Source organism: Schistocerca nitens, chromosome 5, assembly GCF_023898315.1.
Source record: "Schistocerca nitens isolate TAMUIC-IGC-003100 chromosome 5, iqSchNite1.1, whole genome shotgun sequence".
NCBI classification, from domain to species: domain Eukaryota; kingdom Metazoa; phylum Arthropoda; class Insecta; order Orthoptera; family Acrididae; genus Schistocerca; species Schistocerca nitens.
This window is the reverse complement of record NC_064618.1, coordinates 149,353,389-149,379,908: the sequence shown is the minus strand read 5'-3', so window position 1 is coordinate 149,379,908 and position 26,520 is coordinate 149,353,389. Positions and strand designations below refer to the sequence as shown.

Sequence of the window (26,520 nt, the reverse complement as noted above, 5' to 3'; positions counted from 1 at the left end):
GCCCCAGTTGTACGATAACGTTGCTAGCGACTACACTGACGAAGCCTTTCTCTCATTTGCCGAGAGACAGTTAGAATAGCCTTCAGCTAAGTCCATGGCTACGACCTAGCAAGGCGCCATTAGCCTTAGATAGCTTGTATCTAAAGAGTCTCACTTGTATCGCCACAATCTCCAGATGTGTTCATCAAGAACGATGTATACAAAGGATGGATTAAAGTTAAGTAGTCCAGAAGCTACGTACTTTTCTTTATAGCATTCATTACGTATCCTGTTTCAGACCTCACTCCATCCTTCGTGAGTTAGCGCGTGCATCTTGGCCGCCTCTTTCAATTAGTGTGCGTAGTGTTGGCAAGTCTGCCGACACTACAAGAACCATGTAGTATCAGTTCCAAATGGCTTATGGAATAATGTGGGGCTGTTTGAAAACAAGGCCGCTCGGTGCATCTGCCTACCGATCAGATTGCAGTGTGGCTGAAAGATGTAGGATAGGCCCCCAGATGAGGGGTTTGGAATTCTGGTTGGTCAGAAAGGATTTCTCTGGATGACCCATGAATAAGTTGGCATAGTACTGTGCCAGGTGGCTGTCCATTCCTGTACTATGGAATTGTCTGGAGGTGATGTCTTCAAAGGAAATGTAACTGTGGGTGAGAATATAGGTTTTCATGGTACCAGAAAGAAGGTTATAGATTTGGAGTCATTTGGGCATTGGGGAGAGTAACACTCAGTGTTGGCAAGGACATGGGCATTTGGAATGTAAGTGTAAAGGGAGGCGACACTAATAGTGATGAGAACAGTGCCATGTAGTAAAGGAATAGGAACTCTGGAGAGTCAGTGTCTTTATATAGAAGGGTAAATTACATATATTAGGCTAAAGGTGTCAGTCCACAAGAGCAGAGATTCTCTCAGCAGGGGCACAGTAACAGGCTACAATGAGGGCATCCCGGGTGGTTGGGTTAATGGGCTTCAGGAAACATTTAGAAGATATGAGGGGTGTGTGTTTTTTTTAGGTTGGGCCTAAGGATTTGAGGAGTGACTGAAGAACCATTTAGGATTAAATTGCCATGATCAGTTTTTAGGTGATAGATTGTGATTCTGCTGTGTATGTAAGGTTGGTTTTCATGTTGAGGTATTTGGGAAATGATGAGGCAAGGTTTGAGGTTGAGAAATTCTGCAATATTAACAGGGTGATTTGGTGGAATCACATTTGGATGGAGAATTTGAGAGTCAGGCAGGGTTCAGTGCTGGTTTTGGATTGAGTCCGACTGGTAGGGTTGATGGCAAAAAAAGTGTTTTTCACTGTTGGGACCAGGAGGAGGAGAGGAGAAGTCTTTGACAAGTCCAGCACAGTTGAATTTGGGAGCGGGGCAAAAGGTAAGGCCTTTGGTAAGGACTGATCTTTCTGTAGGACTGAGGCTTTTGCTAGGAAATTTAATGATGGTGTCTTAGACTTGTTTAAGTTCTAGATTCTGCAAGGGGGTGGGAATTTCTGAAGGTGTGATAAATGAACAAGGCCCGACAGGCAGAGGTATGGTTTGTTGGCTATGAGGGGGGTGCGTGATGCTGAATGGGGGTGGGTGGGGAGGGGGGGGGGGATTGGAGGCTCTTGTAGAAGTGGTGGATAGTGGGAGTCCAATGTACAAGTAGGAGGTGAACAGGTTGGGGACATTTTTGATATGGTGGTGTGAATGCTGCGCATAGAGCCAAGAGTTTTAATGTGAGAGATGGGTTGCAGGTATTTGGGATTGCAGAGCAGGAGAATTTTACAGATATCGAGATATTGCAAGGTGGTTTGGGCCTGTTTTGCAGCATTAGGTTGGTGAGGGTTACATACCGTTGAAATTTGGACAGATAGAGGTCACTGTGAGGATTATAGTCAGAGATGGGCAATTCGATGGTCAGGCCATTGGGGGAGGATTCCATGAGCTATGTAACAACACAGGAACGGTATGTGGGATTGGGATCTGGATAGGGATAGGGAAACTTTCTGAACTGGCGCAAATGGAGGGAGCAAGAATCCGTGGTTGAGAATAAAAATAGGTGTGGAAAAAATCATGAAGGATGGGATGTATGATGTGTGGAGAAAAAAGAAATCTGAGGGATTAGAGCTGATAGTAAATGGTGAAAACAAACAAATCAACATGGAAACAAAGTGGGATCACGAGCCCCCATTCCACAGATACAACAGGTTCTCTAGTCCCTCCTCAAAACCTAGCCCAATCACAAAACCTCTCCCCTGAGCCTATCTCTCTCTTCGCCTCTTTCACTCCATGCACTCTTTCCTTCTGAAAGTTTCCTAAAGTCTATAAACCCAACGACCAGGGACACACCCTTGTGGCTGGTTACTGTGTCCACACTGATATCTTCTCTTGTGAATCAACACCTGCAGCCTATTACCCCCAGTCTACCCTTCTATATAAAAGACACCAACTACTTCCTTTACAGACACACTACAGATTCTGTTCCTGTACCACTTTGTGCCCTGCTTGTCACTGTTGATGCCACCTCCCCCTACACTACCATCCCCATTGCCCATGGCCTTGGTGCTATTGAACACTACCTTTCCCAATGCCTGACTTACTCTAGACTCATTGTCTCCTTCCTGTTCACCATGACCAACTGTAGCATCACCCACAATTACTGCTGCTTTGAAGGCATCACATACAAACAAATCGATGGTACAGCAATGCGCACCCACATGAGACTATCCTGTGTCAACCTATTCATGGTCCATCTAGAGGAATCCTTCCTAATCACACAGAATCCCAAATGCCTCACCTAGTTCAGATTCACTAATCTTATGTCCTGGACTGAAGGCGCAGACACCCTATCTGCATTCTTCCAGATCAACACCTGTCCCCCGTTCACTTCACCTGGTACTCCTCATGACAATAAGCAAACGTCCTTGATGTTGACATCCATCCCAAGGATGGCTACATCAGTACCTCTGTCTGTATCAAACCTGCCAACCACCAACAATACCTCCACTTCGACAGCTGCCACACATTCCATACCAAGGAGCCCCTTCCTGATAGTCTGGCCACCCTTGGTTGTCACATCTGTAGTGACTAACAGTCCCTCTTCAAATATCCAAGGGTTGCACTGAGGCATTTAGAGACTGAATGACCCTTCCAACATTGTACAGAAACAGACTGCCCTTGCCTTGTCTCACCAATCACCTGCCACTTCTCACATACCCACCATCCAGCTACAAAGGGGCACTCGCTTGTGACTCAGTACCACCAAAGACTGAAGCAACTGAATAACATTCGTTACCAAGGTTTTGACTACCTCTCACCATACCCTGGAATGAGGAATATCCTACCCACTAACCTTCCCACACCTTCCACAGTGGTATTCTGCCACCCACTGAACCTACACAATATTCTTTCCAATCCTGCTCTCAACCCCTTGCCTCACGGCTCATACCTCTTCAGTAGACCTAGATGCAAGAACTGTACCATACATCCTCCCAATCTGATCGCAGGCATCTCCTATCACATCAAAGGTAGGGCTACCAGTGAAGGCTGTCTGTGATCTGCAAACTAAGGTGCAGCCATTGTGCTGCTTTCTATGTAGGAATGACAACTAATAAGCTGTCCATATGCACAAACGGCCACCAACAAAGTACGCCTAAGAGGCAGCTGGGAACCCAGTAGCTGAACATGCTGTCAAACACAGTGAGCTTCACCTCAGTGACTGCTTCACAGCCCGAGCCATCCGGATCCTTTCTACCAACATCAGCTTTTCTGAATTGTGTGGATGGGAACTCTCCCTGCAATATGTTCTATGTAACTATAACCCCCCCCCCCCCCCCCCCGATCTCAACCTTCATTAGTCTCTGTCCTTCACCTACATGTTTCTTTCTCTGCTCACACTCCAACACTACTCAGCCTTCTACTCCACCAACGCACCCACTAATCTTTTCCCCCTTCTCAGCTTCTCTCCTTTCTCACTCCTCACCCCCTCCTGCTTTTTAACCTCCTAGACTGCACCTAGCATCCCTATCCCATCCTCACCACATCCCTGGGTGCTCCCACAAGCAGCACTACTCCTCCTCCCCCCATACCCTATTATCCCTCCTCCTCCTCCCTACCGCAGCCTCCTCATTACTGCCACCACCCATGCCGGATAGATTCTCCCATTATGTGCAGTTGCAGTCTGCAGTCCAGCTTCAGTAGCCAGAGGCAATTATTTTGTGTGTGTGTGTGTGTGTGTGTGTGTGTGTGTGTGTGAGAGAGAGAGAGAGAGAGAGAGAGAGAGAGAGAGAGATGCTTAGCATACAGCTCTTCAGGCTCTGCATGATCAGTTATGTATTGGGGGTCTTGTTCTCTTTCTTTGTGATTCACACTATGGAGTTCAGGCCAGCACTGCAAAATCATGGTTGGTGCGTATATAAGTTTGGATTAGATCTGTTACATGGCGAGCGAGCGAGCTGTTGAACTCCATATTTATTACAATTCACTGAAAACATTGTGAATTTCCCTTTTCTCTTTCTCACTGCTGCAAAGTGCATACGAAATGACTTGAAAAATGTTCACATGTATTAGGTCCTCTCCAAGTATTCTTACAAGAACAATCATTATCTGCACCCATTCCTTACATTGTCAGTGATTTTCCTAACCTAAGCATACACAAAAAATTATTTGAACTTCAGCAGGGTGGGAATAGTATGCACCTACAATGCAGTAAAGGGTCATTCCATGTCAAGTCACCCAGGCCTTGACACCAACCATGTCAGATTTTGATGAAACTTGGTACAATTACTTCTTTTATCATCCTGAAAGCACTTGTAAATTTTTTTGCTCTATCTCTTATAGTTTTTTTTTTTATAAATTTTTAAAGTTTTTAGATTTGGCGTTGTTTCAGCAGTCGGAAACTGTAACTTAAACGTGTCCTCACAACTAAAAAAATTTGTATATTAAAGAATACTCAAGATATCAGTACGAAATTTTGGAATAAGTTTGTGTATTATATCTAAATGTTAAAAAAAATTACCATAAAGATATATTAAATTCTTCCAAATGAAAAAAAAAATTTCAAGTTTTTTATTTATTTTTTTTTAGCTAACGGATGTTTAGTTTTACAAAAACTGCAATATCTAGAGTCTCAGACCTGATAGAAAGCTCAAATTTGTTTTAAAATACTCTTAATTGTATAGGCTATTAGATAAAAGAAAAATTATGTTGGCTTTTTAACCTGTTTAATAGTTATCGAATTTTTAAAATAATATTAATTATATTTTAAAAATAAAAAATACCAAGTGACTTAGACACCGAAAATAAGTTTTTGTCTTCTTGGAGTAACAATGTACACTTGGATTTTGTATTGTTACTCCTGTGTTTTGAAGTAAAAAATTATTACAGTGTTAAATAGTGCTTGGATAGTATTTTATTAAGTTTATTCGAACTCTCATTAAGTACTGTTACTTAGTTTACAGAGATTCTTTTCCAATATCCTATAAAAGTAACCACAACAGTAATCAGACCAAAAGTGAAATCAGTATGTCAGATATTCAAACCTGTAGTGTAGGGTTATTTAAAAAATCTGACTGTTTCCAAACAACCTACACACCTTCAAAAAAGTTACAACCGGTATCAGAATTGAGTGAGGAAGAAAAAGATTTGATCCACTTACGATCTGGAATTAATTAATCTGTGTGAATTTAAGAATATATGTTCACACCACAGCTACTACTTTTTAAATGTTTTTGAAAAGTATCAAACAACATGTGTAGACCCACTAAAAAAACACAAAAAGCCCATCAAAAAATCGTTGAGAAGTGTAGGCTTGGATCTTTCTAAACAATTACTGACAAAAAATATTAGCATAAAACCTGGACAAAAACTTTGCTCAACATGCCGTAACTTTTGTGAGGAAAAATTAAGAGTTGAAGTCAATGAAAGTGAAACAGATGATGAAGTCATGGTTGAATTAGAATCATTGGAATCCAGAAATGAATCCCTTGTACAAACAAACATTGCTCTTGATTATTTAGGTTTAACACCGATAAAGCTTCATGGCTTGTCAGAACAAAGTAAAGGGTCTTATTTTAAAAGGAAGGTTAGCAGTATTGAAAAGACTGCCAAAAATGCGGTTTCAAAAGCATTAAAATATGATGCACCAAGTTCTGATGATGACGAAGAAGATAAAAGTGTGGTTGAGAAAGCAAAGGATTTTGATGTAATGATTTCTCTTATGAAAGAGAAGATTTCATCTGTTGGGAGGTCTAGAAAAATCCAGATTCTGACCTTGGCTCCAGATTCTTGGACTCGAAATAAAGTGATGAAAGAATTTAATGTAAGTGAGTACATGGTGCGACAAGCTAGAAAGCTAAAATCTGAAAAGGGTATTTTGGAAACTCCTGGTCCAAAAAAAGGTAAAACTCTTTCTGAAAATACAGTAAGACTTGTAACAGATTTTTATGAAAAGGATGAAAGTTCCAGAGTGCTACCTGGAACAAAAGACAAAGTAAGTGTTCAAAAAAATGTGTACATGCAAAAAAGACTCATTTTGTGTAACTTGAGAGAACTCTATTATTCTTTAAAATGGGAGAATCCCGAGGTAGAAGTAGGATTTTCAAAATTTTGTTTCTTGAGACCTAAATGGTGTATCCTTGCTGGTGCTGCAGGCACACACACTGTATGTGTATGCAGTATCCACCAGAATGTTAAACTATTACTGGATGCTGTGAAAATTGAAGAATCTTATAAAGACCTAATTAAGATGCTTGTGTGCAACACGGAAAACAAAAACTGCATGCTACATCATTGCGACAGCTGTCCTGCAAATACTGCACTAACTGAGTACTTAACTGAAAAACTAAGTGAAGATTATGATTTAGAAGAAGAAATTGTAATCAGTCAGTGGGTTAACACAGACAGGGCAGAAATGATCAAACAGTCTATCAGTGTTGAAGACTACATTTCTTTATTGGTTAGGTCATTGGAAAAGCTCACCCCGCACTCGTTTATAGCAAAATCCCAATCAGCCGCCTTTAAAAGATTGAAAGAAGACCCACCACCCAAAACAGCAATTATTGTCATGGATTTCAGTGAAAATTATTCCTTTGTTATACAAAATGAGATCCAAAGTTACCACTGGAATAGAGGTGGTTGTACTCTACACCCAGTTGGAGTTTTTCTAAGAAATGAGGAAAACAATGTTTTTGTTTCCAACCACTGTTTTATTAGTGACGACCAAGAACATGACACTGGTTTTGTTAACTTTGTACAAAAAGAAATTACAAAGTGGCTGTCATTACATCATACTGACATTGACTCAGTTCACTACTTTACAGATGGTTGTGCTGGGCAGTAAAAAAATAGAAACAGTTTTAAAAATTTGACTGAACACTTGAGAGACTTTAATTTGAAGGCCCAACACTCTTTTTTTGCAACAAGTCATGGGAAGTCAATTTGTGATGGCCTAGGAGGAACTATTAAAAGAATTTTAAGGAAAGCCAGTCTACAGCTTTCAGACGAAGAACAAATAATGACAGCGATCGATGTGTACAAGTTTTGGGAAAAAAATATTGAAAACATTCATTTTCACTTTATTGACAAAAAAGAAGCTGATTTGCTACGGTTAAAACTAGAAAAACGTTTTTCAGCAACCCGAACCATTCCTGGAACTAGAAGTTTTCATAACTTCAAACCACTTCCAACAAGAAGGACTACAGATAGTGTAAAACCCTCCTTAGTCTTTTCTTTCCATTCTTCTTCTGATTGGGTTCGTGTTGAACCATCCGTAAATAGCTATGTGGCTGCAAATTATGATGGTAACTGGTACTTTGGACTGGTAAAAACAATATTCAATGATGAAGAAGATGCAGAAATTCTATTTCTACATCCTTCAGGACCAGCTGCATCATTTTATTGGCCTGAAAGAGAAGATTCCTGCATAGTGCCTTTGGAGCACATAGTCTGTGTAGTAGACGCACCTCAATCAAGCGGCACTGGGAGAATGTATTACTTCAAAAAAGACTGTATCAAAAGAACTGAAAGCTCTTGGATGAAGTGGAAAAACAGTTTGAATCAGCATTAATGTTTATTAAAAAGACAAAATTACTCAAAAAATTCAATGTTTTGAGCAATCAGTTGGGTTATACGTAAGTGTCGTAAGTAAACTATCTTCGTACATAATTCTAATGTAATCTACTATAATTAATAAACATGTTAAAAAGCCATCATTATTTTTGTTTTATCAAGTAGCCTATATGTTTAAGAGTAAATTAAAACAAATTTGAGCATTCTATCAGGTCTGAGACTCTAGATATTGCAATTCTTATAAAACAAAACATCCGTTAAAAAAAAGAAAAAAAATACATATATATTTTTTTTCATAGAAAATATTAATATATTTTAATAGCATCATTTTTATCTTCAAATACGTATAATAAATAAACTTGCTGCAAAAATTCATGATGTTATCTAAAAGAGTTTTTAAGATAAGCAAATTTAAAGTTTTGAATACAAATTAAATTGACCATTTCTGAAGGTTCAGAAAATGCAAAACATAAAAACTTTAAAAATTTATAAAAAAAAAACTGTAAGAGATACAGCAAAAAAAAAATTGCAGGTGTTGTCAGGATGGTATTAGAACCATTTGAGCCAAATTTCATGAAAATCTAAGGAGGTGGGTGTAAAATTTATTTTTTATTGGGTGATTTGATATGGAATGACCCTAAAGCAAACTGCTTACCTTGCCAAGTTGGTAGTCAGTACTCATACTAGTGGAGCCCTGCCTGCTGCGTGTCTGCAGGCGCCATTGAGTGAAGTGCTGCTCACAATTCTTTGCCGGTAGTATCCATAAAAGTATCTTTCCCAATAATATCGCTATCTTATAGAGTTGTCTCTCTTCATTCATTACCTGCTGTTTGTCACATATGATAACGCAGATTCTTTGTTTGAGCCAATGCCCACTGATTTTATTGTATTATCAGTTTCCTAACCTGTCAAAGTATCAGTCTTCCAGTAGTCATTACACACTTTTTTGCATGATACATTAATGGGAAGCCAAATGTGTGTTCCAGTGATTATCAACTTTTGGCTTGGAATGCTGAGGTACTGGGTTCGATTCCTGGACACTACCTCACATTTTTCTCTGGCAGAAAGGTTGAATAGGAGATCCATTCAGTGTTTTAAGGCCAACTGAAAGCTGCTTGGATATTAAAACAGTGAAATGATGTACAGGTTGGCAGAGTAGCATTGTCTTGAAAGGCTTGCAGAAGGTAAAGTCACGCATCACGTTTGTCTATTGACAGCAAAATCATCACCCAGTATTTTTTCAGGTTAGATGATGAGATGCTTAGCATACAGTTCTTCAGGCTCTGCATGATCAGTTATGTATTGGGGGTCTTGTTCTCTTTCTTTGTGATTCACACTATGGAGTTCAGGCCAGCACTGCAAAATCATGGTTGGTGCGTATATAAGTTTGGATTAGATCTGTTACATGGCATAAATCTACTTTAAATATATTGTCTTATGTAAATAACTCATAAATTGTTTGTTTATTTGAGAAACAATGAATTGTGCATGTTGGGCCTAATGTCAGATTTTTAAGACAATGGTATGTTGAAAAAGTGTTGATTATCTACCTTTGTTTCAACATCTGTAGCTATCATTTCTAACAGCCAGGTAATTTTATATGCTCCTGTGATGTTATTTTATCATTTGTTTGAAAAGATCACACTGATATTATAAATAAAAAAGAAAATTAAATTATTGGTGCAGTTTCAGCACCTTTGAGTGATTCTGCAATCGATGGTTTGGTAAAATGTCAGATGTGGAGGATTTAAGCAGTGATGATACTTTGATTGTACTTGGCTCCCAGCTCCAGAGAGTAATGCTGGAAAGTTCATCTGGGTCATCCTCTTTGAAAGAATCGTCCACTTCATAGGACAATTAAGGTGACATGTAACAGTACTAGAATGAACACTTGGACAATGTAAACCAACAAACATGAGCAACAATGATGCAACAAAAGGAACATAACATACTTGTTCTGGCTACAACTGCACCAGCAAAAGGTGAGAAATCTAGTTGTAGATACATTTGAAGGAAGAGGCCTTTTTCTAAGTGGCACCACCTTCTGAAGATCAGGTACAACAGCACCTTATTTATATTAAAGCAGGGATTTTATTTGTATAGAATGTTTTCGAGAAAAGTTTCATTTCTTTTGTTTCAGGATACTGTCAAAGTTAAAACTCCAGCAACTAACTTGCTAAATTATTTCAATGAGCAATTCTTCCAAGAAGCTGCAGCATGTGCAAACATTTATTACATGACTAAAATAGGACACAACTTGCAACAAGCTCACGGGCAATAAATAAATTGTTCGGTGTGCGTATTATAACGGAATGTGTAAAGTACTCGTGAGCAAGAATGTATTGGCAATGTGCTTTTCAGAGTCCATTTGTGGCAAGTAATTATTTATTTATTTTTTCATGTTGCAAAGGGGTCTTAATCTTATTGATATAAATAATGTTTCTGAAGAACAAAGGAAAACACTGTGGAAAGTTCAACCTGCTATTGATGCTGTAAAGAGTCATGTGCTTCATGTTGCTGTGAACCTGTGGGCATAACTTTTGTATTGACGAGCAGATAATACCATGTTGTGGTTGCTCACTGAAGCAGTACGTTCCAGACCAATGGGACATAAAATTTGTCAAGGCGAGTCTACTCCTTTGCCATAAATAGCTCTAGGTCTTGGGCACATAATTGTTTTGCGATTAGCAGAAATACTTCCAATAGGAGCACACATTTATTTTGATTGGTATTTCACCACATTGGCTCTCCTGGATATGCTGAAATCAAAAGAGCAATAAGATGAAAGGCGTAATGATGAAGGTCAGAGCAACAGAAGAGAACACACTGAAGCATGGCAACATGGAAAAGTTCTGTAGATTATGACAAAATTTTTGTTGTCCCTTGGAAGGACTTAAAAGCTGTTACTCTTGCTTCAACCGCAACAAGTTGTTATCCTGTCAAAACTGTTTGCAGATGGAACAAAACTAAATGAAAGTATTTCATGGCCCATCGATTATACGCAAGTACAGTCGATCAGTGGGAGGAGCTGACTTTTGTGATCAGCAGATGGAGGCATATTGTACACACTTGAAACAAAACAAGTGGACCCTGAAGGTAATATTACATCTGATGGACAAGGCATGTGTGAATTCATGACTTCAGTACAGGAAAGACAATAAGTTCCACAAAAAGACATACATGCTCCTCTTGTATTCTGGATGGCTGTATGATGATTACCTCATCACACCACCAAGTGGTATGACGTACAGGGATGCTGATCATGATGAAAAAGGAGATGGTACATGATATTTTGTTGAATGGTTCACACACTGATACTTGATGGTCCAGCATTGAAATCTGCAACAATTTGCAGAATGGTTGCACTTCTGTTATGTTGAATGATGCTCTCCTGTCGTCATTGGCCTCTTTCTTGCAGGATCTTCTTTCAGCCGCAGCAATGTGGGAGATTTGATGTTTTACCGGATTCCTGATATTCATGGTACACTCGTGAAATGGTCATACGTGACAATCCCCACTTCACCGCTGTGTCCAACTATAACCGACTATAACACCACATTCAAACTCAAACCTTGATAACCTCCCATTGTAGCAGCAGTAACCAATCTAACAACTGTGCCAGACACTTGTTGGTGACCAAAGTGCCGTATTCTGCCTGTTTACATATCTTAGTATTTGAATGTGGATGGCTGTACCAGTTTCTTTGGTGTTTCAGTGTAGATTAAGAAATAGTAAATGGAAATCATTTGGCTGTCACACTGTAAATTTGAGAAGCCTTCACCGACTACTGTAACAGATTCACATCAAAAGTACGATATGATATTGCAGTGCCTGCATTATTCCGAATTACGATCCAATGTTCCTTTGGATGTGCATGCATGCTCGAAGGAACAGGCAGTACGACAACTGTAGCCATTGTGAAATACATGAAATGTCTTTGCAATTGTGAATATGGTCAACCATCAGCTGTATAATGGAATGACGACAGTGAAAATCTGTGCTGGACAGGGACTGGAACTTGGATTTCCTGCTTACTGTGAGCAGTTGCCTTACCATTAGGCTATCAGAGCACAACTTGCAGCCAAACCCAGGCTTCTGTATGTCGTCAACCAATGTGCCTAGAACCAGTACTCATACATCCATTTGTATATTCCCATACAGGCAAGACATTTTACTTGAATGTTGCTCGCCCAGTGTCAATGGATAAGTATGATATTGCAGTGCCTGTGTTATTCCAAATTACGATGTGATGTTCCTTTGGAAATGTGTGCATGCCCAAAGGAACATTGCACCATAATTTGGAGTAACACAGGCTCTGCAATACCATGTTTATCCACTGACACTGGGCAAGTGACTTTTAAGTAAAATCTGTCTACTGTACGGGCGTAGACATAACGGATGTATCTTATCAAAAGAACTGTCACAAAATGCAAAGAATAGGCTGTCACCGACACCAAATTAGTTCCCATACACCATGAATGACACAGGAACTGAAACTGAGCAATACAGGAATACTGAACTCTGGTTTCAAATGTTTGCTTGCAAAGGAAAATCCAAGAAAACTGCCCTATTTTAAATCTCAGTGGCATCGAGGAATATCTGAAATTACTATTTAAAAAAAAAAAAAAAAAAAAAAAAAAAAACACCTCGAGGACCCGTTTGAATTCCCATAAGATTATCTACAGAACAACCATCATACATTGTGAATCCCTTTAACTAAAAAACTTTTCCCAGCAGTTGGAAGAAAGCACAGGTAGTCCACAAAACAACTAGGAATGTGCTTCACCTCTGATTGATGGCCCTCAGTAGCTAGTCATTGATTTCCGTCGTCTTACTCTAATTCGGTTTTGTAACAAGTTTTTAAATGATGGACGCAACACTGCTTTTGGTTAATTTGACACTTCCATTTTTATTAACACTCATAATTTTGTTTACAACCAGCTTGTTTATAAGAATTCATACATAGGATTAATTGCAGGTTAGTAATTCTGCCTTGCCACAGATAATCTTGACAGTGGCCATGTGTTTTTGGTACAGTTTCATTCTCCATTTCTGTTTAATATAGGACATAATATTATGTATGTTTAAACAGTCATGCCATATATAAAGTGCCCACTTTCCATCATTACTGCTGTGCAGTGTCTGAGACATTGCGTTGAAGATCAACAGCTGCATTTAATTAAGAATGAACTTGCAATTTACAACTATGGTTTCACATCAGCTGTAGAATATTTCAGATGAAATGAAAATTTCTGCTGGACCGGGACTCTAACCCATATTTCCCACTTCTCGTGAGCAGTTGTCTTACTCACTCGGCTGTCAGAGCTTGTCTTACTCACTCGGCTGTCAGAGCACACTTCCAGGAGCGGCCTATATCTTTCACTCGTCATTGTTTCTGAAATATTCTACAGCAGATGCGGAACCATAATCACAACTTGTGAGTTTATTCTTAATTGAATGCAGCTATTGATTTCAGCACAGTGTCATAGACACGGCACTGCATTATTTCATGTCATAGCTAGGCAGTGATGAGAAAAAACAGTGTCTCAAACGAAAGTACAACATCCATCACCAACTTCAGGACTGGGGACTAGGTGGACATCTGCCACTACTTATCCAATCTTTTTTCAAAGACCAGTGCTATTGATATCCCGTCGGTCTGATACGTTCAGGAGAAGGGGGTCACCCAAGGCAGTGTACTCAGTGTCACATTGTTTGTAATCACTATCAGGAGCATCTCCTCCACATTCAGCAGCCCTGTTAAATGCTTTTTTGTTTGCGGATGACTTTGCAGTCTACTACTCTTCCTTCAATCTTACATTGACAATGAAGCAACTACAGCTGATCATCACCATCAGGAAATTGAAAGCTTGGGCTAATAAAACTGGTTTTAGGTTCTCGCCAGAGGAGACCACAGTGTCAATTTTAACCATGCTCATTGAAGTTTTAACCTGAAAGACCAGCAGAAAAGGGGCTTCAAATTGTTGAATATCTTAAAATACTTCAGTGGAAAGGTGTGGAGAGGTGACAGGTGCTGCCTCCAGCAGTTTTATGGGGTGTTTGTGAGATCATGGTCAGATTACAGCAGTGTGGTTTATATATGAGGCCATATTTCCTACCTCAAGATATTACACTGTCCACCATGAGGGTATTTTGATATTAGTTGGATCTTGTTGGACCAGCCTAATTCAGAGCCTGTGTGCAGAGGCTGGTGAACCACCACTCTGGATTTGGCAGCACCTCATTCTGGCTCAGTCTCAGCATTGCCTCAGTCATTGGCATTTAGTACGGTGGTTCATCCCAACTTTGGTCAGTTGTTCAGGAACTGACCACACGCGACCAAGCCATTCCAGATAAGTGCTACTGACTGTCTAAATGGTCTGGATGTACCAGAAGTCCAAAGTGATTTTAAGCTTGACACAACTCTTTATTTTCTTCAATTTTAAGTGTGTACCATAGTTTGTTATGCTGATGGATCCCAGCAAGCAAATGCACTCGATTAATCAGCTTTTTTTTTTTTTTTTTAATGGGTTCTCAAAGCTTGCTTTCCAGAAATATTTACAAATTCTGGTGTGGAGTCATAAGGAGTTAGGACAGCACTGGAGTGGATCCATGGGCATCATTACAAGCTTTGTCATCTGTTCTGATTCCCTCAGTGCTCTCCAAGCGGTCCACAAAACGTATTCTGTAGACCAGTTGATTCAGCTCATCCATGACCTTTTACAGTGGCTCCAACACCATGGCTAGGAGGTGATCTTCCTCTGGCTGCCTGGACACATTGAGATACAGGGAAACAACGTAGCCGACACGTCAATCAAAGAAGCCTGTCGGGATGGTGTTTTATGTTGATGTGCCGTTCCCTTGCACACTATCAGCTGACAGATGAGTTATGCATCAGTGAGAAACTGAATGGTTGGAGATGAATCGGCCACACAGGCATGATGGACTTCACGCCAACCACATTGATGGAAGGAAGTGCTGCTTGCCAGTCTGCACATAGGTTGTAGCCCTTTAACATATGGTTTCTTCCAACAGTCTGTGAAGTTTGTGGTGTGCCTCTTTTGGTGCATCATGTTTTGACTGTGTGTGTCTTGTATACTGACATCAGGGCAGCCAGAGGTCTGCCCAGCATCCTCGATAATACTGACACCAGTGTTAACGGGTTCTGCAATTTTGTGAACTGTCAGGTCGCATCTCTTAAAAGTGCTGGGAGGGGAAGCATATGTTAATCAATTCTCATCCCTAAAGTGCTGGGGAGGGATCATGTACTTAAATATGTTATAAACTACTCTGCATGTGGGGGCAGTCTTTGTCCGCCCGTGCACAAGAATGACATGCTGACTGTTCCTCGGGCACTGACAACCACATTGTTGAGTGATGTACATCCAAACTTGTCATCAGGAATGTGTGTCAAGCCCTGTGTTTATGGCTGTCATCATCCTGGTAAATGGGAGTGCACAAAGCATAGACATTGTGAAGATGTAGAAGGAAAAAAAACTTTTTTTCACTGATTTGTTAAAATACATTGTGGTTCATGTTCACAGTAGCCTAAATGAATGGGCCGTAGTCATAGTATGAAAAACATCCCAGAATTACCTTCAGTGTGAATTTTACCCACCTGGAAAAATACAGAACCAACTTCAGCCTGACTTTCAGACTCCACATACTGTGGGTTAAACACATTGTGCTGTTGGTGTACTTGTAACATGAACTCTGCAAAAAAAAAAAAAACCACACACATTTCAGCAAGCTGCTATATTTCATTTTGACACTACTCTTGCTATCAACCTTTGTTTATTCTCAAATTTGGCACTAATTTGTACAAATGATTTATAGCTCATTATAATTACTGCTGTTTGCAAAACTGATGGTCTTTGATACTGTCTGAGTAATTGTTTCTTTAATGATATTTTTCCTTTTAAATTTTACATTGACAGTTTTATAAGGAAGACGAGGGTGGTTTGAAAAGTTCTCTGAATCACCATGAGAGGTCAGTGCTAGCGCAACAAGTTGTTCATGTGATATTCATGGGACTTGTTGCCTGTAAACAAGTGCCACATCTCTGCTCTTGGAATAGAGCTGTAGTGGTGACGTGGCTCTGTTGTTCCCATGTAGTGATTTGCAAAGATGGAAAAAACAGAGATTCGAGCAGTGATTAAGTACCTGTAAAGAAAGGTATGTAAGCAAAGGACATTTGTGCCGTTTTCCAGAATACACTGGGGGAATATGCTCCTTTATATTCAGCTGTTGCCAAGTGGACAAATGAACTTAAATTTGGTCGGGAGAGCTTAGACGATGATCTGCACAGTAATCGGCCAAGATGTGTCACTACTCCAGAAATCATTGACGAAGTGCACAAAAAGGTCATGGAGGATCACCAATTGAAAGTGCATGAAATTGCTCATGCTTTCCAGATGCCATCTGAAAGGGTACATCACATTTTAACTGAAGAATTAGAAATGAAAAAATTATCTGCAAGATGGGTGCCGCGACTCTTGATGCACACCTGCACACATGTGCCATCACCATGGAAAAATTACACAAACTGGGTTATGAATTGTTGCCACACCCACCTTATTCACCTGATATGGCTCCGTCAGACTTGCATTTCTTCCCAAAACTGAAAATTTTTCTTGGTGGACGAAGAATTGATAGCCGGAGTTGACAACATTTTGCAGGCCTGGAGAAAACTCATTTTCGAGATGGGATCAAGGCACTGGAACATTGTTGGACCAAGAGCATTAATCTACAAGGAGACTACATTGAAAAATAAAAAAAGTTTCAGTGATGTAAGTACTTTTTCTCTCTTCCGTTCTCAGAACTTTTCAAACCACTCTTGTATTTGTTGACTTTACAGTTTTAGTATCTTTACCCAAGATTTCAATCATTATCTTTCTCCCAGAGCAGAGAGAGAGAGAGAGAGAGGAGGGGGGGGGGGGGGAGATAAACCTTCTCTGGGCATGTACAATCTTCCAGCCTATCTTTTCTTACAATGATACTTCACTCTAAAATAACATATTCTTTAATCTGTTTATCAACCTACCAAATTAAATTGATCAGAATATGTACTGAAGGATAGTAAAAGAGAGTTGCTTGCATGTACTTATCAACTAGTGCTTACCAACTAGACAGGATAGTAGAAGAAGAAAAGTGTACCAGGAAAGCAAAATGGCGACACCCAACTGGGGAGGCACCACTCGCCATTTGGTGTATCCATCACAGAGAGATGGACCCTCTAGCTACTGGTAGGTTCCTGATGACCCCGACCCCATCATACGCAAGTCATATTGCATCAGTCTATGAATATATATCGTTAGTTTTGAAAACAGGTATTGTTCCATTGCAGGACATAATAAAACCTTTAAACATTTTGCTTCCCACAAATAAATTTCTCTTGAATATGACCTAAATGTTAAAGATACCGTTTCACATAATTATGTCATCTTCACCCACAGCAGATGTATCTTCAGACAGGTAATTTCATTATCAATTTCCAATAATTTATACATACCTAGGTTTCTTTGCCTTTCTCAGAAATAAATCTTCCACTAAAATATTATTTGCTTTACTATTAAGAAATAATGTTGAATGCAACTTATTTACATCATTATCCCTTATCAACGCATTACAATCTTCGTTAACCTGACTTTCAGCGCTATTGTTTAGTTTATCAGGCTTCTCATTCGTTAACGGCACACAGTTTACTTCAACATCATATAAAGTATCCCCATCATTAGTGACTACTTCACTGTCTTCAACTGCTTGGCTGAAGAAACTTTTACATTAAAGAACATCACTCAGTTCAATGTGTTCTTCCTGACATTACATGACTATGTTCTCCAATCTTTCTTCACAATCTTTTACACTTACTTTACTCTGGGTGTGTTCAGTCCTTACGCCATGTGTGCTGTCGTTGATTACTGCCGATGAAATCAGGTGGCATCTGCTACTGCCATTTCAACCTGGCAACCCATGCTGCCGTAATGTTTAGCCCCGAATGCTCCGGCTGGATTGGTTAATGTCTGAAGAAATTAGTGCTATCATGCTGTTGCATTGGTCTCCAGCTCTCGCAATGCACTGCCAGTCCGGTACCCAAGATGCTACTGTGCTGCTCTTTCCTGCTCTACTTCTCTCCTGCTGCCTTCAGTTATCCACAATGCAACCACAACATTCATAGGTTCTAGTCACTGTTTATATCACCTCACCACATAGGCAAACGATTATGATTTGCTCTGTATAACACTTTGTCTTACACAGTTCTAAATATCTGCAATTGTAAATTCTGTACACTTCAAAATGTCAGTATGTCTTCTCACACACACACACATTTGCCACTTGTTCATTCCTAAGTTCGCACACTGTGCCAAATAGGAAGGTGTCCAAATCTGCGCACATCAAATGTCATGTGAACTAGTCCTACCTGTTATGGAATTAGCCTTGGTAGCTACCCATTTTCACTGGGTCTCCATCTAAAATTGCTGATGTAGTAACTATCCTTAAAGTCAATATCCAAAAGCTGCTGCTTAGTTCAAAATTGGAAGTATAGAGATTGGTAATTACATTTCTAAGAACCTCCAGTCTCCTTCATTAAGACCTCTCGCCGCCATTGCTTCATTGACGTCGTCTTTCCAGCATCTCGCAGGTCTACAGCACTTTCTTCTTTGATGTGGAGTCCATTGCCATACACGTTCTGGCCATCTTGTGTCAGGCGTACGCTGTAAGTGACCATACCAGAGTAGGCACTTCCTCTCTATGTATTCTAGGATTGTGCTTTTTGGCATTCTTAACCTCTCTGATCCTATCATTTCTAATATGATGAAGCCTGTAATATCCACAACTCCATCTCCAGAAATCGATCATGACAGGCAATCTTTCTGCCTCTGAGTTAGTTCCCACAACTCTGCACCATAAGTTGTGATACTTTCAGTAATTTTGTGGTACATGGTATGTTTTGTTCTGCATGTTATGTTTTTGTTCCAGAGAATACCATTTAGTTGTTTTATGGCTCGCTTGCCCTGGCCAATTTTATTGTTTATATCAACCGTACTTTTACTTTTAGACGACAGTGTGACTCCCAGGTAATTAAAATTATGACACCCTTTGACAGTATCAGCACAGAGTTGTAAGTCGTTAACAGCATTTTCTCCCACTTTCAGATAATCTGTTTTAGATACGTTTGACAAGATCCCATTTTTCATATTCTCCTTTTAATTTGCGGAACATGAAATTTGCATCTTCCTCATGTCCAGCTACTAACAATTGGTCGTCAGGAAAAAGTAGAGTAAATAAGAGCTCATTGTCTATGGTGATACCCATTCCTCCACATTTCCTTTTCCAGAATTTTTAGTGCATCCTATAGGTAGATCTTCGAGTGTAGGGGCAAGTGTGCATTCCTGGTGTACCATATTTACTCGAATCTAAGCTGCACCTGAAAAATGAGACTCGAAATAAAGGAAAAAAAAAAAAATCCCGAATCTAAACCCCCACGTGAAATTTGAGACTCGAAATTCAAGGGGAGAGAAAAGTTTTAGGCTGCACCTCCAAATCAAAACAAAGTTGGTCCATTGTAATACAAGACAGAATTTAGGTCGAATGAATGACGATACAGTTACAGTAGTTTGGTTCGAGTCGTAAGCTTAGCAGTTAAGCTTTACCAGGTAGCCATTGCTATGCGTCAGGCGCTCCGTCCGTATTTATATGGGTACCCTTCCTTTATCACTGGTTTGAATCGATTGCTTATTTTGCTCTGATCTGATAAGTGCCGTTTTCTTTGTTATAGGTGTTTACGCCACTCTAAGCTGAAAATGCATTACTGTACTGTGTCATGCATTGTTTGTCACATTCTGATAGTGCGTGTTTACGGCCTGTCGCTGCTCGCGGAATGGCTTGCTTTCATGCACTTACAATTAAAAAAAAAGAGGAATCGTCTCATTAGCAAAACAATGACAAGAGACTGCTATTTGTTGTTACTTACACTGCTGCTTTCTTTGATAATGATCAACAAGAACCAAATAATAGACTGTGTATGATAGAACATGTTCTGAACGAGAGTTAGGCGAAAATTTTTCTCCATTTGAAAATCTTTGCGGCTGCTTCTTTAGTACATCAAATTCTGCACAGAAATTAGTCCTCTTAGATTTAAAAATCTAGTCAGTTGCCATGCTTCATTTCTAACTGTATCACTATTAGGCATAAGAATAATAAGAATATAAACATGACATGATATGTATATTCTTCAGCATTTGCTGTTGTCTCACTCTAGTTTTGTAATTTATTAGACAGACAGGATTTAAATGAGATAGTAGCATATGTGGCAAAATGTTTATATTCGTATTCTTCTTATGGTGAAGAGAATAGCGCATGTGATTCACATTTCATCAGGTTCCTATTAGCAACCATATCTTCTCACAGGTAGGAAAAAATTCAGAACGTAGAGTTGGCCATATTCACAAGCATCCCAAACTGTCTTGCCAGTCGGATTTTCGTAGTACATTGAAATTCTGCTACGTTCGAAGATGAACAATATGGAATTTGTATTTACTTCATTGGATAATGTATGAAAATGCAGTGGTCGAAACTCGGGGCGGAGAAAAAAAGCTCGTCTTCCACTCTCTCTCTCTCTCTCTCTCTCTCTCTCTCTCTCTCTCTCTCTCTCTCTCTCTCTCTCTCCCCCCCCCCCCCCCCCCCCCCCCTTCCTTCTTTTTTTTTACTGACGCGGAGGTTTTGGCGCCAGTATTTATCTTTGTGCCTACAAAGCATGCCTGTGTACCGCTACATATATTCGACGGCAGAAGTTAGTTGTGGCAGCACCTACCAACATTTTTCAGAACTGCCGCTTGCTGTGCACTCAATTCTAAGCAGCAGGCTGGTTTTTGGATTACAAATACTGAAAAAAAAAGTGCGGCTTAGATTCGAGTAAATACGGTAGTCCCTTTGTCACCTCAAACTCTTGAGGTAGTTGATTTCGCACTTTTACCATTGCCGTGCAACCTTGGCAGAGGAGTCTGACAGCTTTCGCGTAGCTCTGTGACACGACATTATCAATTAGACTCGTCCATAGCCTGTTCTGTGGAACTGTGTTATGGAGGTCTACAAAGACAAGGTGGGTCGTAAGGCCCCTTGCTGTTCTTTTCTCCACTAGGTTTTTGAGGGTAAATACTCCATCAGTACAGAAGCAACCAGCTCTGAATCCATTTTGTTCTTCAGATTCAGTTACTTCTTCTATCTTCTTCTTCTTTTTTTTTTTTTTTTTTTTAGGGTATGATCATAGACTGTCGTGTCGCCATGAATGGAATCACACTAATACCATGATAGTTTGCATAATTTCTCCTGTTGCCCTTCTTAAATATTGATGTAGTTGTTGCCTTTTTCCACTCCTTTGGGGCTTCGTTCCCTCTAAGGCATTTGTCAAAAATCACTGCCAATATCTCAGAGTTTCGATTATGCTGCTTTAACCAGTTCTGTATAAATTAATCCTGGACCTGGCGACTTTCTGTTTTACGTGGCATTAATTTCATTTTGGACTTCCTTCGAAGTTATCAGGGGTATATTATCATTACTGATTTCAATGTCTGGTCGGTTCTCAGTGAATGCCGCTCTGTTCTCAGTTAGTAATCCTTGGTAGTGCTGTACCCATTCCTGCATGCTAATGAGATTCATATCTGCTTTATCTTTGTTCCATGTTCTTATTGTTTTTAATACCTTCCAGGCTTTATTTGCTTGTGTATTCCCCATGCTTTTTTCTTTCTCACCGGTTTTCTGGCAGGCTTCAGTTTTTTTTAATTATTTTCTGTGCATCTTTTCTCCATGTTCTGCATTCCCACCAATCATTGTCTGATATTGAGTTCAACCATTTATTATAAGCTTAATATATACAGAGCATAATAGCTCTTTCTTCATCAAAAAGTAAAACTTCACACAGTACAGAAGCAGTGAACAAAATGTTCTTCACACACAATTAAGTATCAAAAGTCACAGAACTGTTATTAGGCACTAACATTGTTGAAATAACCCAAGACATCTATTGATTGTCTGATGCTTATTATCGTAAAGCAAATTCTCTCGGCCAGTTTGCACAAACGGAAAGGCAACTTGAAAGGTTCCTGAGGCTGGGCTAGACTAGCTGAAGGCTACGAGCAAAATAAACAGAATTCCTGAAAATTACACAAGTTTGGGCCTTATAAAGACTCACTCTGGAATATTTTTAAAACAGTTTACAAATTTTATTGGTCAGGAAGTTCATCTTTTATAGGTCATTGATTTTGTCATTATAAGCAGTATCTATTAAAGTATGCAGTGCTAATTTGTGTGTACAACGTGAGAATCCTGGGTTTGTGACCACAGGCTGAATATTGTGTGCTAAAATTTAGTTACTGAAAATTTAGTAATTTTTAATTAAGGATGCTTGCCCATTAATGTGGCTGTCAATAGATTCAGAAAAATCAGGCAGTTAGAAGTATATCAACAGATCACGGAAATTTACAGTAGTTTAGGTACAATTGGCACAGAAAGTTTCGACCAGGTGTAATTTTTAATTAATGTCTTTTAAACTAATTATGTTTGGGTTAATGTAAACACTTTACTGAAGAGAGGAAAAATAGCTCTTTAATCCAGAAGACGTGTTTCCTTCTGAATTTACCTATTAGCTCATGAGATTTTTCCTACATATCAATGTACAAAATTTTATAATTGCAATAACTTTTGATTGCTGTCATTTCTGACCAAACTGATTAGCTCATTGCAACCAGGGCAACAAACTGAATGATCTGAATAATAAAGTTTTGTTGGGGAATTTGTTTCTACAATTTGAATAATGTGTGTACTACATATTTAATGTAAGAACTTCGATGTGGCAATTCTGAAAAGAAAGTTGGCAAAAATTTTATATACACGTTAATACATGAAATATAAGGGTGTACAAAGTAGGTTGGCAGGGGTCAGCCTTCTGTCACACACCTTCCCTCATTTTAAAAAGGCAAAATACAACTTGTCGGACTGCAGTACATGCTTCCAGTTAGCTACTGTGTAGTTTCTTCGTTGTTTTGCCCATTGAAAGTGTGGGACTTTGTGTGCTGATGTGAGTACTGGTCTTTTGTGAGGCACTAGACTCCAAATATCCATTGCATACAGTTCCCTTCACACTTTTGCTCAAAAACTAGTTGAGATGGATCTGAATTTAGTGATAACTTCAATTACTGTCTGTTTTGAAACCAATTATCATTGACAAGGTGTGACTTTGCTTTCCAGCTATTGACAGTCTGTTAGGATCTTATGATCACTATTTCTATGCTTGGCTGTGAGTGATACACTGTCCCATGTAAACATATTGTACAATCTTGTGTTGTTGCAGTGACAAATTGAGCAACTTCATTCACTTGGGGTGACGGGTACGTCCCCAAGCACGATAGTTCCTTTTTACCAATCTGTCATGTCACCCACCTTACTATGCTGTTTTCATACAACTGACTGCCTGGTACATGCCCTACACTGACGGCAGCTCTCCAGAGTGAGCAGTGTGCTCTTTCAAGGGGAACCAGTGTTCTGTCTGATGAGCTTAGTTTCATGGAATAGGTAGCTGACTAATCACAATCATGTGATTTAAATTCCTGGTTCCCCATACTGTGCATGACACATTCAAACAAACAGTAACTTATGTTTTTCACCGTTCTAAAAAAATTTTTTAAGATTTTAGATTAGCTTCATATTGTAAATGCCTGTTTTATTTAGTACTAAATATCACACAAAAGTAAAAAATGAAAAACCGTAGCATAATAGTGAACTCGTGTGCTTTTTGTCATAAAGGTATCAAAAGTACACAGCTAACAAAACTGTTCAAATTGTTTGGGCCACAAAACTGCTTACAGGAATGGGGATATGCCATTCTGCTTGGTCTCAGGGCAAGTTGAACTCCTGATGTGGTGTAACAGATAACTACATCCAGTATAGCCTTCGGGCTAAACACTATATGCTGTAACACTGATGGAGAGCTGCATGCTAGTGACTAGATACATAGCTGTAGCAATAGTACAATTCAGAACAGCTTACGCATTCTTAAAGTATAGCTATAAGATAATGAGAAAGAGCTCATTTTCCTATTAATCCTTTCATTATTAGTTCTGGTAATAATTTTTGTTTGCACAAGTTGTAATATTGATAGAAAATATTTATTTTTCACAGAAAGAGTATGTCGTCAAAGAGTGAAGACAAAGAACTTATTAATATCAGCAGTGATGAAGATGAAAATAAAGTGGTAAAGAAAGAAAAAGTTCAAGCTAAAATTAAACAGCATGCTCCAATTACTGGTATAACTTTATCAGCAGTTCCAAAACCCCTTCTGTCTGATTCTCAGCTGGTAAGTTTTGTTATGTGCAGTTATTGTCTGTTTCATTTTTGTTTAAATCTTATTATTATGTATGAAGGTCTCCATTTTACTTACAGCAAACTGTGTCAAACATTTTTAAGTCAACAGAAATTTCAGTTTCACGAAGTGCACAACCTTTGAAGAAAAATCAAACATCAGCTGAATCAAAAAATGTCCGTATTCAAAAGAATCAGTCACTTTCTACCAATCCACAAAATTCACACAGTATAGATAATACAAGGAAACGTAAAAATGAAGAGGAATTAAAAGCGGGGACACCACAGAGGAGAAAACGAGAATTCACCGTTCATGATTCCCAATACAACTTTTCGAGTTTAGGAGGTATCGGTAAGGTTCTGGAGGTAGGTGTTTGAATTAATTATGCTACATTTTTATCAATTACATGTATATAGTTTCAATGTTACTGCCTTTGATAACTTAGACTAATGGAAAGAAATGGCTGAGAGGAAGTATCTATTAGCTGCTAATATTGTAGTCAATATAACCAATCATTAGGCCATATTTTCAGGAGCATATCAATTGTAATTGAAATATGTCAACAAATTGTAAGTGGCCAGGCCAGTTTTATTTCATTCAGTTGCAATGAAAATTGTCACAAGTTCACAGTTAGCATCTCTACAGCTCAAATTAAATAATTCTGTAATTGGCAGGAGGTAATGTTGCCCACACACATCTGCAAAACATGCAAGAAAAAACTAGGATTGGCTAATGGCTTGCCCCTACCATTGGACTGGACATGTCAGTCGCAAACTTAACTTTAATCTGAATTTAACCACAAATTTTATAGCAGTGAATTTGTTCATACTTTCAGGCAAGAAGCCAGAAACATACTTCCAAATGGACCAATACTTGGAATGGAGGAAGAGAATATTAATAACAAGACATTATAATCCCATTGATTGGCCCACAACATTAATTTCACAATTAGTTTACAGAATACTGCTCATAGCAGTTAGTTACCTCTGGGTGTTGTAAATAGCTCTCCAGGTGTGAGGTTAAGGACATGTATTATTGCCTGATGACATCCAATAAGCATAAAGTGGTACATTCATTTCGCGAATATTTTGCTGTTGATCTGAATTGTGTAGGATGCTCCCAGTTTCTAAACTATACAGTTTTATCTAGTATAGATCAGACGATCCTGTGGGTGAGAGGATTGGGTCAGTACTCAGCGGTTTGCAGGTGGTCAGTTGATATGGCAACTATAATGTTCCAGGTATATTTTAAGGTGGAGTATTTTGCTGATATTTCTGACATTGTCATTCAGTCCAAGCATTTCCCTTCAGTTTATCAGTTTTGGAGAGAACTAGTTGCCACTGTGACTTCAGCAGCATAAAATTGTCCACTCCGTTACTCTCCACAGTCTATCTTTTACCTTGCTCTCCTTCACAATCAGTGCACACTTTAAATTCTGAGATTTATGCATATGGATTTACACAGACCTTCGAAAAAATAATCGCTTGTATCCATTTCACCAATGATAGTTTTGTGTTTGGCCACTAGAGAGCATCTGGGCCCTACATTTGTAGCTTCGCTATTGTGTTTTGAGATGGTTGTCACTAGATATCATCTTTATTGTTTGCAGCTTTCGGTACCCAACAGAAAAACATGTACTTTGAGCCTCTCTCCTGTATTGTTGTTTCGGCAATGCTTTCAAAAAAGGATGGCTATGGTGATCCTGAGTTTGATGTTGAATTCAGAAGCTTAGAAAGTGAAGAAGAATGTGATGTTACTTCATTAGAGACTAAAAGTGACAACATTTGTCAGTTGAATGACAAATGCTTGCCAGTGGTACAAGATAATTACACCCACTGTGATTCAGCCAGCTCCTCGAAGATTTATGTTCACAGGACATTGATGTGAAATACATCGGTAGACTTCATAGCCGTACAGGATGTCAAGTGCACCAGTGTACTCAGGAGTTTATTATTGATGACCTTCAAATTTTTGTAACTCATTATTTTGAGCTATAAAAACTATCTTTATATGTCTGTCTGTAATGTCATTCATTATAGGATGTTTGCATTAGTAAAAAAAATTATTGTTGTTTGGAACATAATTTTGAAAAAAAAAATATGTTAGGGGGTTAAGATA

At 39.1% G+C, this 26,520-nt stretch overlaps 1 protein-coding gene across 2 annotated transcripts in view; it reads left to right on the top strand.

The window, feature by feature from the left end:
* Positions 1-26,520, top strand: part of LOC126259285 (nuclear valosin-containing protein-like) — a 159,627-nt gene that overhangs the window by 37,565 nt on the left and 95,542 nt on the right. Inside the window, exons 5-6 of one of the 2 annotated variants that reach the window (XM_049955932.1) lie at positions 24,222-24,396; positions 24,507-24,767. In XM_049955932.1, coding sequence (XP_049811889.1) covers positions 24,222-24,396; positions 24,507-24,767 — 436 coding nt within the window. Of the gene's footprint in view, positions 1-24,221; positions 24,397-24,482; positions 24,768-26,520 lie in introns of both variants that reach the window. The other variant, XM_049955931.1, reaches the window with a different exon arrangement.